Below are 19,947 nucleotides of genomic sequence, written 5' to 3' on the forward strand. Positions count from 1 at the left end.
CTGATGTTGGCAAATCCCCAAAATCCAAAAAGCTCGTTTTAGGTCAGGATTTTACATTCACAAGCACTACTAAATACAGGTTTTGTCATTGAATATCACATTTTAGGGGCTGGGAGGAAAGCCAAGGACCCATAAATTTCACAAAAAGACTCCATTAAGTGATTTTTGCATAATATGGGACCTTTATCTTGAGCCTACTTTTTCATGGAGATAAATTAAACTGTTGTCATAGAGGCAGAAGCTTCTTCTCTTTAATATTATTTGTCAAGCTCAGTTAAACAGAGGCCAAGGTTATTAGTACACTTGGAACTTTAAAATGTGTCATCAGTGTGTCATGATAGTTCGATAGAATAAAGCAATCATAAGTAGATTTAGGCCATTCTTTCTTTTCAAAGAGAAAATAATGGACTGATCCTCTGAAATCGAGACCTCAACCCTATCCAGCAGATTTAGAGGAGTTGTAAAACAAACTGCACAGATCTATTGAACATTCAAAGGAAAGCCTTTGGCTTGAGTTGCAGAAGACATGGGATAAGATTAAAGTTGAAATTCTCATACTGACACTATGCTAAAGACATGTGCTGCTGTAACTGCTGTAAAAAGTGGACAAACCACCAAAGTAGATAAAGTTGGAACCAACAGTAGAAGTCACTTCATCTGATATTTGTTGAGCTCAGAGCAACATGTTTCATGATCATGTTTTGGAGGCAAAACAGGGTCAATACTTTCAGATCTGTCTGTCATTAAAATGAACCCAGATAGCAGCAATAGGCTGATTTCACCATTTATTTGTAAGAAAAGGTACATGGCAGTGTTGTCAATGAAGCTCAACAGTTGAGAAAATAGTAAGGACACACCTGGGGCTCTAATTTCGTAGACCAGGCGCAGGCGCACCTGCCCTGCACCGGCCTTCGCCGTGCGCACAGGGCGTGACCGGCGCACTTTGCAAGTTTCTTGCAGTGCCAAGGGATGCGCAGTCCAGGCCCAGTCCAGGCGCAGAGCTGCGCGTCCACGCCTCCCTCTGCGCAAATGGCAGAGAGGGAGGAGAAAAGCCGTGAGTGGGTTTAACACAGCCGAGCGCTGTTTTCACCAATCAAATGAGCGCCTCTCCTCGCCTTTAAATGCCCTGCGGCCGAGGCGCAGCGTCTGATTGGTCTGAGTGATCTTCAGCACCGTGGAGAGAGGTAGCGACGGTCAGAGCCGCTGTGCCTGCTGCAGGTCAATGAACAGCGGGGCGCATCGGAGGACACGGCACGTGTCACCTTGTGGGCCAGCTCCCAGGACAGATTTAATCTGTTCCTTTGTCTTTATCCGGAGTAAAAAATTAAGAGGCAGTTACACAGCTGGCTTATCCATTCCACCTGCACTTCTGGTTTGTCATCGCCAAGCAGAGCCTTTGGTGATATACTGTATACTCTCCCAGTGTCTCCACCTCATCCTCCTTACAATAATGTACTCCATCTTTTTAGATCACGTTAAAAATAAAGACTAAAACAGAGAAATTTGGGAAATCACGGGTAAATCCTGAGTGACATAAATTTATTTTGTCTCTTTTTTCTTCATCTTTTCTCTCCCTCTTTTCTTTGAATTAAATGAAATGAGAGAAGCCAGATATATACTCAGTATCAGATGTTGAGGCTGTTTATTGTTTAATTGTAAGATGTGCATCAAACTTCCAGCTGCCGTCAGGTTAACTTTCCATTATGACAAACGGCTTTAATCTGACATCAGATGTGACGGGACAGTTAATATAGATACAAATGTATATGCTGGTTCAGACAGTTACAGTAAATAGTGATTGCTGTGATTGTTTATTGCATTAAAATGTGCCTGACACTCTGGAAACCTGCCTCTGAGGCTTTGTTGACATGTGCGCACATGTGCGCCTGTCACCAAATTACAGCTGCGTGGGGTGCGCTCCGCCTTGCGCTGAGGATAGACCAGGTTGGAGCTGGCGAGCTTTCAGCGCACTTTTTTGGCACGAAATTGTCACTGCGCCAACATGAATCTGCTGACACCTCCCCCTAGTGCGCCGTCAACTCCCCCTGGCGCGCAGTCACACCCATCACTGCGCAGACGGTCTACCAAATTGTCAAATTGGCAGCGCACGGCGGTGCGCCGCACGAAATTAGCACTGCGCAGGCTGCGCCAGGCTTGCGCCCCCTGCGCTGCGCCACGAAATTAGAGCCCCTGGAGTTCCTCACCAACCCCCACAAATTTTATTGTACAAAATACCTCCACTGTTATTCCGTCTTCATATCTCACTAGGGCCAGGTATTGGCAGTAACAACAACACTGGCCCGAAGGTTTTTGGTGGTACTGGTCAGTTTGGCCCATATCTGTAACCCCCATTTCACACATAAAGTATGAGTGCTGCGCACTACGCTGAACTTGGAAACCACTCTAGCCAATCACTGCATCAACACAGCACACGCTGTGGTCCGCCAGCGCTGTGATCACTAACTGTGTGCGGCTGTTAAGCTGCAAGTCTATTTTTGCTGGAGTGCGCTGTCAATCTCTGCAGAGCAGATCATCCCAAACAGGAAATCAGACACAAAAAAAATCTGAGACTCTGGTTATTTCAAAACGAAGCTCCATGTTCCAGCTTCCGATCGTAAATCTCATCCTTGTTTTATCAAAACTACGTCACTGGCACATGGCCAGAAGTCATCAGCAGGTCAGATCCGGAAGAAAACTGATGTTACGGAGGAAACATTATTCTATATGGTGAAAAAGTTCATGATTCTATACACACATCACATTCTTTCTATAAAGACACCAACAGACAGGAGAAGGCATGGACTGAAGCTGCTGAAGTTTTAGGAGGGCCAGGTGAGTTTAACATGCTAGTTAATCACCGTGGAAGTACGTTCTCATGGGTGGGATTCCTGCAGCAACAGTGGTTCTCCTGTGATCTTGGGTATCCAACTGCTATGGACGCTGCACTTAGACTTTATGTGTGAATTAGGGATAAGTTTTATAGAAATGCGTGGAAATACGGTCCTATTTCACTTTCAGCATAAATGGGCCTTCATTCTGTCCTGTGTAGATGTGCAGGCTTTCTAGTGTGACTCACATGATGGAGACAAAACTTGAAACTTCTTTACAGTTAGATATCATCGAAATAAATTCACACACATTAAGCACTGAAATAAATCAATGATAGATGAGGGATTGTCCATCAGTCTGTGGATTCAAATCCAGAATCTTATTTTATTTTATTTTTCACCTTCTGATGGATTTGATCTTGTCAAACTCTTTTACACCTTCTCTCTTTAACCTTCACACTTCTTCATTACTAAGGAGATTTACTGCGTTATGACCTCAGTTATTTTCCTCCGTCTGTTCTGCTTCTGTCCTCACTTCTGTCAGAGCTGATGTTGTGCGGCTATAAATGTATTGCTGGCTGGAGTCCTCCCCCTGTTAGCACTGTAACGGTTTTATGTAATCTTCCTCCTGTTTACTTCCACAGAGAGCCTCTCCTCTGCTCTCTCTGAGTCTCCTTCACACTAAATCCACAGTAATACCAGTCTGTATTGGCAGCTGGTCCCGTGGGGGCACTGCAGAGCACTACCTTGAGATGTCAGCAGAGCCAGCCCTGTTTGGGAATTGATCTCCTGGTAATCTTCTTTCTCCCTGGGGCAGCCGAGCATATTCGGACTAAGAACTATTAAAGAGTCTTCCTCCCTATGCTCCACTCCCAGGAGCTCTATCTGTTTCCCCCTCCACTGTCGTCAGCAGCAGAAGCATCAGTGCACACGAGCGATGACACTGCCCTGTGGCCTGTCCCTTTACTCTTTTGTTAAGGACAACGTGGGCCTTCGGAAATGTGCATCATGTGAACTACCATGACTCCTCGCCATGAGAAACTCTCTCATCATCGTCTTTCCTCAGCTGATTTACGTTCCCTGAATGCCTCGGCTGGGATATATATCTCGTACACTCGCGTGCCACGGCATGAATCACTCAAACATCAGTCTGTGTTGGTTTTGCCACTGCAGTAGCCATCATTATTATCACCGCTGCTCCCACCACAGCTATTTTAGGAAGCACATAAATAAGTGTAAGAGCGCCAGCTATAATTACTTCTATCCTTCATGCACTATCACTCACTTCAGCATCATTATATTCTGCACTGAGACTTGTTAAGGTTATATCCATGCTGAAATTAACATCTTCATCTTTAATGACTCCAGCTCAGACACTCATCCCTATTTATGAGCGGATCCTTTCTGCTCGACAAACTGGTCTAAACTTTCCTGAGCCGATTAGAGAAAAAAGGACCAAGCTTTTTTTTCTGAGTTAAATTACTGCTGGGGCTGTTTAAGTTTCCCCCAACTAAGTTGCCTACGAATAATTCATGGGAATATACAAGAATAGCTCTTTTTAAGTGTTTTAATAACTTTAAAGGAACTTTCCAACTTCCTGTGACTTGAGCTTTAAGACAAACATGGATTGACTACTCCTCCACAAGATGGGGCCTGAATCGAATAGTCAAGGTTTCACAGTTTTTCTAATCCATATAAGTATAAGTAAATTCTTATTATCCTCCAAAAAGTTGCATTTGTGCCCCAAAAGTGCTCCATCATTCATGTTTTGTGTGCCAAATGCAGCGCTGCATCCTCTCCCTATATTGCTCATTGTGTGGTGTTTGTATTGTCTGCTCCCTCGTTTCGATTAAAGCGTCAGGCAGATTTTTCCTCATGTACAATGACCAAAAAAGAGATTTGTTAATGCTGAAAAGTCAAAAGTTCTAATAAGTCTTACAGAGGGATGCAGCACCTCTGAATTTGCAAAGTTATTGAGATGTGATCAAAAAACCATCAAACCACTGATTCGGAATATTTGGATAAAACAAGATTTAATTTTGATTTTCTTTTTTTGTTTTAAAAGTTAATATGATTTATATAACATTCCTTAATTTGATCACAAAAGTGTTTTTTTTCCTGCCATTTTTTAAAAGTCTTGTCAACACCGTCAGACATAATAAACAGTAAATTTTATGGAGCTTTTATATCACTCTGTTTCAATGATAATTACACACCTTTTTTGTTAAATGTAAAATATTTACTTTTGTTGATATTCTATAAAGTGTCATTCATTCTCTTTTAAAAACAGTTGTTTCCTAAAACCTTTTTTTTTTTACATTTAATTTTCAAAATGACAATTTTGGACATAAAAAACTCTTATTTATTTAATTTAAAAAAAAAAAAGTTATTTTAACAAATATCCTGCATGTACATAAACCATTGTCAAAATTCTCATTAAAAAAAAAAAAATGACTTGACAGTGGTGACTCAAACCTGATATTGGTGACACAGTTCTGATGGTAGTGTCAGTGGCTAAGCACAACAAATATATCCAAATCTTTTCACTTCTTAAATGAGTTTATTTGTTTAACAACTTCATATGCAATATTGCTCAACATGTTACATTTTGCCCTGGACAATGTATGTGTAACATAAATGATAAATATCAGCAATCATAACAGCAATGTCTAATGGTACGGCGACACCAAAGGCGAATTCGCGGCGCGATGACATACAAAGTCAATGCAAAGACGAGTTTAGACGCCAATTCGCCTCGGGTGTGCGTTTGGAGCGTTCACACGTTTACGCATTTTGGCAGTAGACGCAAATTCGCTCAAGGTTAAAATATCGAACTTTTGACGCAAATTCGCGTGAAGGCTTGCCGTGGCCGCAAATCAGAGATGACATTCCCCCACAACGTCGTCGATTTTGATGACGTGGGGAAACCGCCACCTGCTCTGGCTCCAACTCCGCCAGAGGATGGAGGAGAAAATAATCTGTGCGGTGTGTCATCATCCAGAGTTATACGATAAGATGTGTGTACTCTACAGAGACCAGAAAAAAAAGGAGCAGGCTTGGTTGAAAGTCTCTAAGGAGACAGGTTATGAAGGTAAGTTCTGTAAATATTCGTTCCCAGCTGGATTTGCCTGCACGGGTCATCACTGAGTCCGACTGTGTTTTCCTTAGTGGAGTTTTGAGCCTGATAGAGAGGAGGAAAGAGCGGGGCAGGGGCAGATCCAGGGAAAAGATGGAAGTTCTCTGCGGTCCTCTCTTTCCTCGACCCCTTCATTATCCCCAGGGAGACCTCAGAGAACGTGGGTCGGGGGTCGGAGGTTCGGGGGATCGAGGATGAGATCGCAGGGAACAGCCAGGCAGGGCTGGTGGAGGTGGATTACCAGGGAGAGGCAGCAGACCTTGATTGTGATCTCTAAAGCTTTCACACACTCTCCTGTCGTGCTTTTGAAACCACAGCTCATTGTTTTTCAGCTGCTCTTTTGGACTTTCAGTCTTTAAATGAACGAGCTCTCTACTCCACATGCGCAGGAACGTGCTAACGCGTGTTTGCCCCTCAGCTTGTCAAAATAGTCCAGCGTCAAGACTTGGGTCTTCACGTGGTGCGTGACAGGCGATTCGCGCGAATAAATTCACGAGTTTGCGTTTGGTGTGGCCGCAGCATAAGGGTGAACAACAGAACCCTGAAATCCATGGATCTCTTGGATGAAAGAATCCCAGATGTCTTTAGGTATCGTTAGCAGAAGTAGGCAACCAACATGCTCCTCTTCTATAAAGTGCATGACTCTATCAGACAGGTTGTAGATCTTCTTTGCCCCGCTTGCAGGACCTGGTGATGATGGCTACGTCAGTTTGAGGGTAATATTTTTGGCTGGTACAAAGCCTGGTCTTGGATGGAAGTGAATGTTGGGCCCAGGTGGGTGGAAAAACTCCACTTCAACGTCTTCATGATGAGCATACCTGCTCCGTTTCCTCCAACAGCATTGCTTAAGGTCCTCTGTTTTTACTTGTAGTTGATGGTCCACTGCTGTCCTCAGCCTGTACCTCCACATCTGTGTTTCAGCCAACTGAGGTGATGCTGGACTGAAACACTGGCACATCAGTGGCCCATTGCAGAAACATGATTATGATCCGCAAAGAGATGTTTCCATGTGATGAATTTTTCTTGTTGCAGGTAGTTTTTTGATGGCTGAGGAAGCCGTGTATCATTGTTGCTAGCTTGTTTGCTGTCAGCCCAAACCTTACAACAACTGTCAGCCAGGCTACTGCAAGTGGCAGGTGTCTCGAATCTAGTGTCAGAGTTCAGTTTGGGGAGGTAGAGGGATTTATATTTTTATCTTTTTAATTTTACAATACGAGAGATTTATGGAAGAATACTTGTACAGGAGGATAGCAGGAAAGGGGTAAACACTTGCTAGCTATGCTGGGTGGATGGGCCAAGCTCCAAGCTTCAGCTCAGTAAGTTGAATATGGGGGCTTGGATTGAGCTTGTAGAAATAAAGATGAGCTACTTGGACCTTTTGGGGTTGATAAAAGTGGACTTGACATCAACGCCCAAACCAAGTGCCAGGTTACAAGACACTTCCTTAATGCTGGTGGATAAAGAGCCTTCATGCAGGAAAAAGCCTGCATCTTTTAATGAGAACATGATTTTATTCAGGATAGTGCTCCAAAGCATTAACTGAAGTATTCTACCAAATTGTCGGCCAGTAAAATACCTTACAGATAAAAGGATAATGACATATCTCCTTCTCCTAAAACTTGTAAAAACCTGTGGGCCCTTCTGAAATGAGAGCTTTACAGTGAAGAAAAAACAGTGCACCTCTCTAAATTGTTCATTAAAAGAAGGGCGGCTACTTAGGTCACTGATTTTCTTTTTTTTCCCTTCTTTTTTTATTTTACTAATTTAGTTACATTAGCTCTGAGTGTGACTGTTGTCAAATTTTAAACAAAGCTCTACGAAACAAACAAACAAAAAAAACCTTTAACTTGTTGCTTTGCATCCTGGAATGAGTCTTGAACAAAGAAAATTAGCCGTAAAAAGGAATCCCTCTCTGTGATTTGCCCTAAAACAATGCATGCCTGTGTAAGAGTCATGCCTTGCACATGACTCTTTCTGTTATGGAATGCCCCCCTGAGGTCGGAATTTCCTACTGGGAAGTTGGCAGATCCACACCACTCCCAAGTTTACAATCAAAGATGGCTGCCCCAGGTGTTAACAGTAACATTCCATTTGTTTTAGCAATTTTTACTAGTGTTTGTTGCACAAAATCAGCCGTATACATAGTTTTGTTGGATGTTGATACATAGATATACTGCTGTTATGAATTTTTTTTTCAAACGTTGCAGCTGGAGCGCTTTTAACTCAGAGATGACGTCATTCCCACTCCCCACTTCCAATGTACATGGAATACACCATTCATGACGGCAAAGCGCGTTCTGAAGGCTCATGGAAAATGGGGTCGTTATCCTGGAAAAACATCAGCTTTTCCCAGATAGTCCTCACAATCCCTTCAACCCATGTTTTAGCCCATGCTCTATCACTCTGTTGTTCAGCTCTTTTCCTGCTCTTCTGATTTTTTTTCTTTTTGACAGACCAGCACCTGTGTCCAACATTACAATAAAATAAATCCAAGTAATCCTTTTATGTAGGGAAAAAGACTGATCTCACTGCTAAACTTTGTTGGCCTGGGTTGTGTTGTTGAAGGGAGTTTGCGGTGGAAGGAGGAGCTAGGTCATAGGTCATCCATAGGTACTGAGAAATGGAACTGAGAAACTTGGCTTTTAATAGTGTGCAAATTACCTGAAAAGTAGTCAGTGCTCTGAATGTAAAATTGTGCTAAGACTTGAAGGACTGTGGAGTACTTTGAATGCCATATGTGTAGTTTTATTTAACTGTTTTATTTGTTAATATTTATGTTCATCTTGTGTTTTCTCTGCTTTGTTTGTACCATCTTTACTGACTGACTGTATTTGCATTCCAATGTCAAATTGAGATTGTACATGATAAGAAACACAACTCAGAGCTGAAATAACCATTATAAAATAGGCCCTAGCTCACAGGGATGGACCCCCAGTTCCTGGATCCCCAATCATGCTTATGATCTGGTCACAAATTCTCAAGTGGATCAAGCATTTATGGAAAGTGAAGGAACAACAAGTCTAATACTGGACGTCCTCATTTCATAGATAAAATTATGTAAACAAAGATGGCTGATGTCCCAGTTTCAGGTCCCAACAGACACTTTAGAGGTCTTCTGGAGTTCTTTCCTCAGTGGGTCAGAGCTGCTTCTGTGGTGGCCAACAAACAGCCTTATACTATACACAAATAGTATAAAACGTTGATTAGAGTGCATGAAGAAGAAAAGCCCAACACATGCTGTTTTTGTTTCTTTATAGGTTGAATATTACTTCCGCAAATACATTGTATTTCTTTACAAATATTGTAAGAAAATGAGAACACAGTTAACAGACGTCTTTCCATTTAATAAATATGATTATAAATGCATAAAACAATTACACACAGCACAGTTGAGGTCAAACAAAAACACTGTAACACCTTACCGTCTGTTTTTTATACAAAAGCTGTACAATAATAAAACTCTTTTTTTTTCTTCATTATTCTCATTTCTCTACAAAAATAATAATCTGGCTAGGTCTGCAGGGAGATGGAGAGAAGGAGAGAGGGACGGTTGTTTAGCTCGTAGCTAGTCGGCAACTTCACACTGTTTCCAAAAAACCTTGGTTGCGGTCACGTCACAGCTCAGCCTGACTAAAAGATCGCTCATGTTCCCGTCTGTTTGACCCGTGATTCTCCCAGTGACACTCAAAGCAGGCGGTGCTTTTATCAGGACTGAGCCGCTGATCTTGTTTGGCTGGCGTCATGCCTTCTTCCCTGTGGTTAAGGTTAGGATTAGCGCTCCGGCTATGACTGTCAGTCTCCCTCAGGCTGTTGAACCAGAGCCAGATCACTTAGTGTGAAACAGGGACCCAATACCCCCAAAATATGACTTTCAACCTCTGCTTGCAAAGCTAGAAAAGAAATCATTTAACCACCTAAAGCATAAAAATCAAATTGCTTTTGGTATTACTTTAATCCTTAATGCTCTCTTTTTTTAAAGAAATCCAACCACCGGTATTAAAATGACCCTATTAGACCATGCAATGGGACACCAGTAATCCGCTTGTACCTGAGTGCAAATGCTGTTCTCAGATGGATTTCACACCGCTGCAGTGGACACGAGGATGGTCGGAAAGTGTTACCAGAATCATGCAGCTTACAACATTAACACTTCGCCCCAAAAAGACTCACCATTTAGAGAGTAAAAAGTCTGAAGAATGCACAAAACTTGGAAAAGTCAAAAGAGACTCAGCAGGATGTGGATTCCTTCTGGCATGCTCACACACAAACTGCCATTTAAAACTATTGGTTTAAGAAAAACAAAAAGAGCAAGGTGGTTGTCAGCTGCTCTTTCTTTCATTGTAACTTCTTTGAGTAGTAAATAGTCAGAGTACTCATAAGCTCTGAGGGTCTTTAAATGTCAGAATCTGAACAGTTGGGATCTATTAGGACTTCTTCAGTCCATGCACTGTGTGTTATGTGAGGGTAAAGTTGTAGCATTTAAGCTAGCGATTGCAAAATAGTCGGTAGCTTATTTTTGTTAGCTTGCAAAGATTGCTTCAGCTTGAAACCATGGCCCTTCAATTCAGTTTATCTAAGAGTAAAAGCTGCACAAAGTACGAACAACATTTTTATAGTTGTTATAATTTCAATAAATGTTGCAAAGAGTATTATTTGTGTTTGACTTTAAAGTAAGATTACAAGGCTTCAGGGGTGTTTACATGACAATGTTTCACCCGAAAAAACACAAAAACATAGAGGGAAAAAACATCTGCATTAATAGTGTAGTAGTGTAGTATGCATGCCAGACCTGTAGTTGGCAACATAGCGGTAGAGGCTTCTGTTAGTCCTCTGCAGAAGTAGAGGTGAGCTGATCATCTGGTGTATATAATGTGTATTTTCTGATTGCAAAAGTGGAGCAACAGATGCACATTTTGTTGAAAGGCAGTCAGCATATTCAGCAGCACAAACACAACTCGGTAGTCCGCCATCATTACTGCTGTTGTCCGGTTTGCTCATGGTAATTTAATTTGCCACAATGAAAGTTTAGTGGAGTCCACCGTAAACTCCAGTTTGGTGTTTAAACTGCTGCAGTGGCAGCTGTGTTACAAAAAAAAGGGAGGGGAGGCTGAAAACGCAACATTACCTTTGTATTTCATCTAAAACCAGTTGTCGTGTAAGCGGCCCTAGGTTTTCTGGTCAGTCTGCCCTGTGAGCAAAGTATCACCTCTTTTGATCGGTCACAATCACATGACCGTTTTTATGTGGCTATCCCTAATCCCTAATCTCAAGAACTGTAGACCAAAGAATGGCAAGTCCAGTGGAAACTATCAATCTCTTTACTGACAAAAAAAATACTATCTTATTAAATAATCTCTAACATAAATCAAATGGTTTAATCCAGCTAAATTCTTTAACTTCCTTTGTATTTGGAGATGAGGCAAAAACTGTCAAATTTAGGACAAAAACGATTTCATGAATAAAGTTGTACATCCAAGATAATGTCAATTCATTTTTTGGATCAGAAGAAGTCTGAGACTATAGGCTATGTATTACGATGTATTAAACTAACAAGATCCACTCTATATGCCCGCATTTCTAAAAAAAAACAACAAAAAAAAAACTTTTTTCTTTTTTTTTTTTTTTTGTCCCTTGGACAAATTGGCTCTATATCCCCCTAGCCCGGACAAAAATTAATACAACCATAATTATGCTAAGAAAAAAAACAAAAAACAAAACAAAAAACAGAAAGATTGAAAAGGGTTTTGGCTGAAGCAGAAGTTATAGATACCAAACGCTTGCTTTCTTTACTGGTGTCAGACAAACAAAACCAGAATGTGGAACAAAATCCCAACAATGTGTGAACAAAGGGCTCTTGGAACATAGGGCAGTGGGAACCTAGGCTGCTCTCAAACTAACAAAGTGCAGCCAGCTGCCTGCATGTAAACATCTAAGACAACTGATGGGTGTTGAGGCATACACAGGCCGTCTTTAAACTTGCACTTCTTTATAAGACTTTAAGTTCCGAGTATGGTCCATGCAGGATCCTGATTCTCATGATAATGTAGTACTAACGAGCTAATAACCAGGTAATGAGTCAGCTGATTGCTTTTCAGATTTTTCCCTTCAAAATGACTCACAGACTAACTGAAGGCTTAAGTTTTTGACAATTGAAATGACTTTCTAATAAATTTACAATTTTTTTTTTATTAAAAAAAGAGTGTACTCTCTTAAATTATAATCTTAAAATCTTTTTTTTTTTCCAGGTGACGTGTGTTTTAGAATATGTTACCCTAAAGGCAGAGTTTTTCCAAAAGGGTTTATTGTGATCTTCTCCTTCAGAAGTCAAAATGTTCGATCTGCCCACATTGCTGTCACAATCTTTGGGTTTTATTTTTGGTTAGACAAATTTGAACTTTGGAAAATTATCCACTTTTGACCTCTTTCTGTTATTCCACCCAGATCAGAGACACTCCCCTTGATATCCGATGACTCTTCAAGTGTTTTAATCCGTGTCTCACATGAAATGACTTTCAACAGCCTTACTTTTATGGTGGTCAAAAGAGGCTTTTCTATGAATACACAAGTTTAAATTTGTAGCATGTTTCTCACTGCTCTAAGGGACAGTCAGAGTTATGATTTACTTCAGTGGTGGTATTATTTCTAACAACTGAGTCCTTCCTCTTCCACACCTCCTCAAACTAAAAAGAAGCAAAAGGATCTGGTAAAGTTGCCTCTTCAGACTTGAAGGCATCAATCAGACATTTACATCTGTCAGATTTCCCACGCAAAGAACCACAGGGTTTGACAGTCCTCTGAACACGCTAACCATCCGCGTAGCCTCGTAGCATCTGCGCTCTACTTCTCCTGCTTCTACAGCTCGGTATAATGAGCCGGGATGAAAATGGGTGCTACCCAAGAGCGGGTTGGGGACATTAGCCTGGATGTGTCGCCAACCTTAGCCAGCCTTGAGCTTGACTGACCACATTGAGTATTCAAGAAGTCAACCTCGTCTTATTCCGTCCAACGGGATGCTCTTAATGCATGACAACCCCAAAAAGCACTCTTCCGTCTCTCTTAACCTCTCCATGGATTCTCCTGCTTCTCATTCCAGCTGGCACCTTTAAATCCGAGCCTTGATTATCGCAATCTGACTCTGGCTGTGAGCTGTGGTTGGGGTGTGGCTGACATTGGACTTCACTTTTTCTCTGTTGGACAGTCCTCCTCATTCCCGGATTGCTCTGATCGTTAATGGTGTAGGGTTTGGTGATATTTGGAAATCACTTGCAGGAGGAAGGTGCAGTGAAGCGCCTGAGCCATCAAGTGTCTTTATCTGGAGCACAAAACATTTACAAACTGGTATGTATCATAAATAGTACCAGAGGCGTTTGATTAACAGCGAAGGTTAAAATAATCCAGAAACCCTGTATTTCTGTGGATAAATCAAAATCAGAAAAAATGAAATATTCAGTAGAAAATGTGTATTGTGCCATAAATCAGCTTTCCAACAGACAATGGACCAAAAGCTTTTAAAGTACCCTATTAATATTTTATAACAGAACTTCTCTTAATTTGAACATTTGTTATTAAAATACACAAATTTATAACATAGACATTCATGATCTACAAAATAAATGTGTAATTCACTTCGATAACATACTTCATAAAAGTATATCCATATGAATAAATAATACACTACTGCTGTTAGCATCGCACAGCAAACCAACCTCAGAACTGAAAGCAAACCCAAACATTGCTTATTTTTTACCCTCCGGAGTTCATGCTGGCGTCCCCTCCTAACGATGATCTGACCCCGATAAATAAATGGGTTGGATTTATCAGACGTACTGTATGGTAAAATAAAGATCCAGTATGTTAAAACCTGTACACAGTTTCTTCTGGTTTGAACGGAGCACAGTATGTGTCAGCAGGGTCCAACATGCACAGGTATAAAGCTCAAAACCATTGTGTCCCAAATGGTAAAAAAATATCCATGATGCAGCTGGAGCCATAATCCAGTCCAGAGTTTAGACGATGTATGTGGGGAGTTCTGTGGAGAATTTCACATGTACATGAGGTTTCATACACCCTGAGGGGAGAAAAGAGGAAAAGAAACAGCTGTCAGAGGATAATTTGTCCTGGAGCAAACATCATGTTACAGATTAGATTCTGAACAAGTCAAACATACAACAAGGAGCGCTGAGATGAAGAGAAAAGAGAGGAACATGGCAACATTTGTGGACATGTTATCATCTTCTGTTCCAGGCTTATTATGAAGTCCTTTCACAGGCTGCTTAAGAGATCATTTTGACCTTTTTATGAAATATGCTATGAGAAGGATCCTTGTACTGCCTTGCCACCTTCTGGCCCTCACACATACTGTTGTTAAGATGTGGCAACAACAAAAATTTTCTTTGTTAACTTTTTACTCGATACAACGCGACCAAGGTAAGGTATTTATCAGTACAGTTAGGTAGCACTGTTGTTTAAAATGTGATGCCAAGAAGGTATTGTTTGTTTGTACCATATGTCAGGAGCCAGCTAAATGTAGCGCTAATAGCAGCCTGGTGCTACGGTGTATCTGTAGGCTAACGTGACAACGAGCTAACTTTCAGTTCTTACAGTAGTTTAGCAGCTGTCCATATGTAATGCTACTGACAGCCCGATCCTGTGAGTCATGTCCTGCCAGTCATCTACCAAGCAGAGCTAACGTAACCTCACTCTTCATTTTATTGATAGACTCTCAAGTTTGAACAAACCACTGCAGAATAACTGCTGACTGTGGGTTGGAGTGAACATTAGCACAAACAGTTTAGCCCCTGTGTTAGCCTTCAGCTCAGGCTGTATCACTCTCCTGTTTATCTTTCTTCTGCTCTTCTGCCCTTTTTCTGTTCGACAGTCAGTTCCTGAATCCACCATCACTACAAAAGTATTCCAAAAAATCTTTTTCAAGCACAGAAAAACACAAATTTCTTTTCTCACTGATACATTTTGTCAGCCGATGTGGTGTTTTCAAAGAGACTTAGATGTGCAGTGCATCAACTCAGTCTCGATTGGGAGGCTATGAAGAAACTAAGCAGTAGCATTTTAAAATAACCAATGTTTGCGCTGATAATCTCTCCTTTAAATGTGGATTTTGATCAGGCATATATCTAGAAAGGAGACGTTTTCCAAGATAACTTTCAAACTCCTCACAGCCCCTTTAATGTCAACACACAGGGAATTAAGCTTTTTTTTTTTTCCTTAAGTCTCTGCTGCTTTCTAAAATCCAGCTCTTGTTTTTACCCCCAAAAAATGTCCACAGCTGTAGTCTCAAGAGCCGTCACACTTTCAGGAACTATAAACAGGGGTGTTCAGGTGTCACAGATTTAATAACAGATTTATAAAATGGAGTGTCTAAAACACGAGGGGAGCTGCTCTGTGTACACAGTCACAAACTGTGTTCTGTGGGTTGGTTTCTCACTGTGACAGAGTATTTTTTGTCCTGATGTGAGGTTGTGTAGAGGGCTGTGAAGGAGTGATTGATGTAGCTGTAGTTTAGCTTAGAAAGAAACTGCACTGTTCAAATCAGATGTCACTTGACTGAAACTGAAAGGCTGTTTTAAGTCAGTGAAAACTGTTGTTTGATACACTACATTTATGAATTTATGACTTTGATCTACAGATGTGATGCACCACTTGGTGAGGCGGTCTTTTTGCTGCTACAGGTATGAAACACTGATCACTTTGATCATTTGATGGACGTGTGAATAAATCTTCTGACAAAAGCAGGGGACACTTCCTAAATAACCACTGTATAACTGAAACCTGTTGGTGTCTTAATCAGTTTTGTATGTCTGTGGCAAGTGTGTCTTTATAACTGTTTGTGGGTTCATCAGTATTGTTTTTTTGTTTTGTTTTGTTTTGTTTTTTAACAGTGGATAAATATATCTCAATCACCATTTAGGTTAATGCTATAATAAACAAGTACAAAATAAAGCCTATTTAGCCAAGTTAGCTCATGTTGGGTACTAACATGTACTAAAATAAAAGTGACCAGACCAGACCACAAATCAAGACAAGAAAAATATTACGTCAGCTTTAGCCACCCTGATTGTGTTCCTGTCCACTTTATGATTAATTTATTATAGTTAGATAGTTTCAAGATTTGGAATGGACTGGGATCTTCCTGTCAAGCTGTTTCTGGGATCAACACTCTCCAGTTAAGCCTCCGTGGTCCACCAACCAGCTGCCCTTCTCCATGGTCTCCTGCCTGATTTGATCCAGTCTGTTTCTACTTTCAACATTTAGAACTATCTCACAGGTCTTCAATTACAATGCTCTTGATTTTTATCTTGACCTTCTCGTTTTTTTCTTTCTTTAGATCAGCCATCACAAATAAGTTACATTTTTTGAGGCTGTGCTTTTAGGTCTAGTTAGTGAAAAAACATAAAGTCAGTGAGGTGACTTTGTGATGTGTGTTCTATAGTTAATCATTTAAAGTCTTCTTTTTTGGAAGCCAGTGTGGATTACAAAACTGCTCAATTACCTACCACAAAGAATGAAAAAGAGGTAGAAAGAACACACAAAATGTATCAATCTTTGAAAAAAAATAAATTAAGTTATTTGCAGGAAAGTTCAAGAGTTGGTCTGGAAGCAGAAATGTTAGTGCATTAACAGAGAGATGTTAAAATACACAGATGAGTGACAGATTAAAGGAAAAATGGTTCAATAAGTGACTCATGGAAATGAGAACTTTGGATGGTTTGATGGCTACATGGAGAAAGATATCAGTTCAGTTAAACTTTTACAGGACACATTTTCTCAACATTATTTTTTTTGTTTGCTTCATTCTTCCACAAAGTAAATCAGATCATTGTACTCTTAATCTTGGATATGTCTTTCATCTGTCACCCATCTGTAATTCCAGGGGATTAAAAGAATTTTGATGTATTAATTAAAAGAAGTAAGTCACAAAAGCCAGTGTGGACTTTTTTTACTTTCATCCTATTCTTTAGTTAAGTTCTCCTTCCCCGCTCGACCAGACTGTTTCACTTCTGGGAAATGACAGAAAACACGAGATGACTCATGAGACTGCACACAGTGGGGTATGAAATGAACGATGGAGACATAGAAATGAAAATGCAGACCAAAAGGAGGATATTCACCAATGGGCCGTGAGTTAAACTCTGTGTCCAGAATCTCCAAAGAATGCACCATGTCCTGCTGTGAGCTGGGCGGGGCCTCTGTTGGATTTGCTGGACTCATCATTTCTTGTTCTTTTTCGTTCTGCATCTGCGCATAGACGTTGAGGCCTGGGATCTTCCTTGAGGAAAGATTTACAGTGAGGCAAGGGGATAAAGACAACAGCCTAACTAAAACAAAGAAAGCCTGAAAAGCAGCTGGATGCATTTCATGATGAGACAACTTCTTTATGACTTCTTTTCTCGAATGAGGCTGTGCAAGACAACAAACAGGTATCGTAAAAACAGTTTGAGAATATTATTAGTAAAGACTGAGGGTTGAACATGTTACTCTTTCAAATGAATTAAGCTTAAAAAAGTGCAACCTTGCTTTCACAACAGATGGGTTTACATTACGTCTTTTGGCTATGTCAGGTAATTTCTTCAACATAAAAAAAAAATCCCAGTCATCTGTTAACCTTGGTTTTGATCAGTTCTGACCTGGTGTTGTTATCATGCCCTTGGTAATGTCACATCAAAGCAGCATTTCTCATATTGTGGCAGCCTAACGTTAAAGTACAGGAAAGCTGAGTCTTTAGTCTTAAAAGTCCAAAAAGGACCCTCCTTGAGCAGAGATGTCACAATGACCACTTCTGGGTGAGTGCTGAACAATTCTTCTCTATTTTGTTTTATTTACAGAAATCCTACCTGATCACTGACGCCTCATTTGAGGACAAACAACCAGTGTTATCCTGTATTAGCATTAGCTACATGTGCTAAGCTCATTTCTGTCCCTATAATTTATTGTTTTTGTACTGAAAGGGTTATGGCATTCATATCATACCACTGAATAATGTCAAACAGAATACTTTGAAGATGTGTGTCTAAAGTTATATAGTTTATGGACAGATTTTAGTTGTGATTTCACGGTGAAGTACATGCCGTTGTTAGTATTTATGTATGCACTGATGCTGCAACAGGGATCACATTAAAACATACCCTCGAATCTACGCGACTGTGATTGGCTGAAAAGGAGAGAGACATCTGATTGGCTACAGACTTTCCCTGAAGAAAAAAATGCAATTGTGGATTGAAGCATGTCAGAGGAGTCTCAAAAGGCCACAAATGCAGTGAGGTTCGCAAATGATAAACCTTTCCTTTTTTTTTTTTTTTTCTACATTTGTGAATCCTTCCATGTGCATTTGTGGAGTGGTGAACGCATTTGTAAAAATTTTACACATTTGCTGATCAGTTCACGTATTTGTGGATGCATTTACACACACACACACAAACACACATTTTGCATTTGTAAATTTGAGACTGATCTGACTCCATACCCACAAGACACATGAGAGATCGCTTCAAAGGTGGGAGCTGAAACCTTGTAACACAGGGGATTCTGCTTTGCCCCGGGACCCTAATGAAAGCCAAAGCTTCCAGGTCTCTGGAGCAGTTCTTTGTCTCCCCCCAAAAATAAAAATTCATAGAGGCCTAAGCATTTCCCCTGACTGATGATGTGTGCTGAAAACCTTAATATAAAGAACAGTCTGCACTGAAAACCCGGATAAGTTGAGTGTACTTTAAAAATGCTTGTAAACCAGTTACCTTAAAAAATACTAAGCAATAAAATATGAAAACTTAAGTTAATATAACTCGACATCTTGAGTAAGTGCGATAATTATGGAAAATTGTTTTACTGAATGTCTTTAATCAAATAAACCTGATGCTTCTTTGTTTCAAATTAAAATATTTAGTCATGTTAAAAAACGTTGCGCATCCCTGTAAAACACAATAAGCTGACCTTACTTAAAACAGAAAGATGTGATAATAAATTTGCCTTATGAAGTAAGTAAATGTAATAAAAAAAATTGAAGCAGATCAGAACAACTAAATTAAATAAAATTTGAAAGTACAGCTGGGTCTCATGTCCACAGCGTTTCCTCCTCACTCAAGGTTACAAACGCAGTCACACCAAAAATCAGCTCTAATTTCATAGCATTAGAAACTGTGAGTGAAGAGGGAAGGCAGCAGATATGAGACCCTGCTGTTCATTGAAATATTGTTCATCAGGGGGCACAGTTTGTCTGAGCCCCACAGCACTGGTGGTCCGTGCTCCATGGCACAGGGTCTTGCACCTTTTGACTTTTGAGACATTATTAATTTTTGACGCAGCCAGTCCACACCACATATAGCAGAGACAGCTGAATGGTGCCACAAGGAGCACGGACAGCTGGTCTATGCTGTGACGCACAGATAAACAGTCCGCGTCATGTGAAGCACAGACAGCCTGTGCCACTGCTGCACATCTGGAAGTACAGCAGTGTCTCATATCAACAGCGTCCCCTTCTCACTCACGGTTACAAAATGCAGTCTCAGAAACTAATGATTTTAAGCTGTGCTTACTTAAACAGTAGCAAAAGTTAAATCTACTCAAAAATCATCAGTTTCAACACTGAAAACTCAGACATTGACTTAATTGAACTTACTAACAGATTTTAAGTTTTCATAACTTCATCCAATTGAGTAATTCAAACTTTTGGGTTTACAGTGTGTTTGTGCCACACTCTACAACTATTAATTCACGAGTTTGTGATATAATGTGATATAATGTGATGTTAATGGCCATTTTATCAATGATAATCTCATTTGAATGTTCAACAGAAGAGGCATCAGTGTATAATGAAAGTATTCTAGACTGAGTTAAAATCTCCTCATGGTTTTCCTGTTAAAAAAAGTGCATCTTTGTTATTAAGAGTAATTTTCTCAGCTACCTCAATCTGAATGTTTTTATCCCCCCCACTTTAGATGATATCATGAAGACCTTCTGTGAGTAATCTGGATT

The 19,947-nt window shown here is 40.4% G+C and overlaps 1 protein-coding gene across 4 annotated transcripts in view; it reads right to left on the reverse strand.

Annotated features, from left to right (window-relative positions):
- Positions 1-9,215: 9,215 nt before the first annotated feature.
- sorcs1 (sortilin-related VPS10 domain containing receptor 1) overlaps positions 9,216-19,947 on the reverse strand; it is a 344,624-nt gene continuing 333,892 nt past the window's right edge. For 2 of the 4 annotated variants that reach the window (XM_074686239.1, XM_074686234.1), the window contains exons 26-27: positions 17,091-17,248; positions 9,216-14,032 (exon numbers count right to left, since the gene is read on the reverse strand). In XM_074686239.1, coding sequence (XP_074542340.1) covers positions 13,971-14,032; positions 17,091-17,248 — 220 coding nt within the window. In that variant the 3' untranslated portion in view covers positions 9,216-13,970. Of the gene's footprint in view, positions 14,033-17,090; positions 17,249-18,104; positions 18,131-19,947 lie in introns of all 4 variants that reach the window. The other 2 variants (XM_074686250.1, XR_012599518.1) reach the window with 2 other exon arrangements.

Source organism: Halichoeres trimaculatus, unplaced genomic scaffold, assembly GCF_033239565.1.
Source record: "Halichoeres trimaculatus isolate MK-OKI-2021-1 unplaced genomic scaffold, fHalTri1.1 fHalTri1_scaffold_2, whole genome shotgun sequence".
Lineage (NCBI taxonomy): Eukaryota > Metazoa > Chordata > Actinopteri > Labriformes > Labridae > Halichoeres > Halichoeres trimaculatus.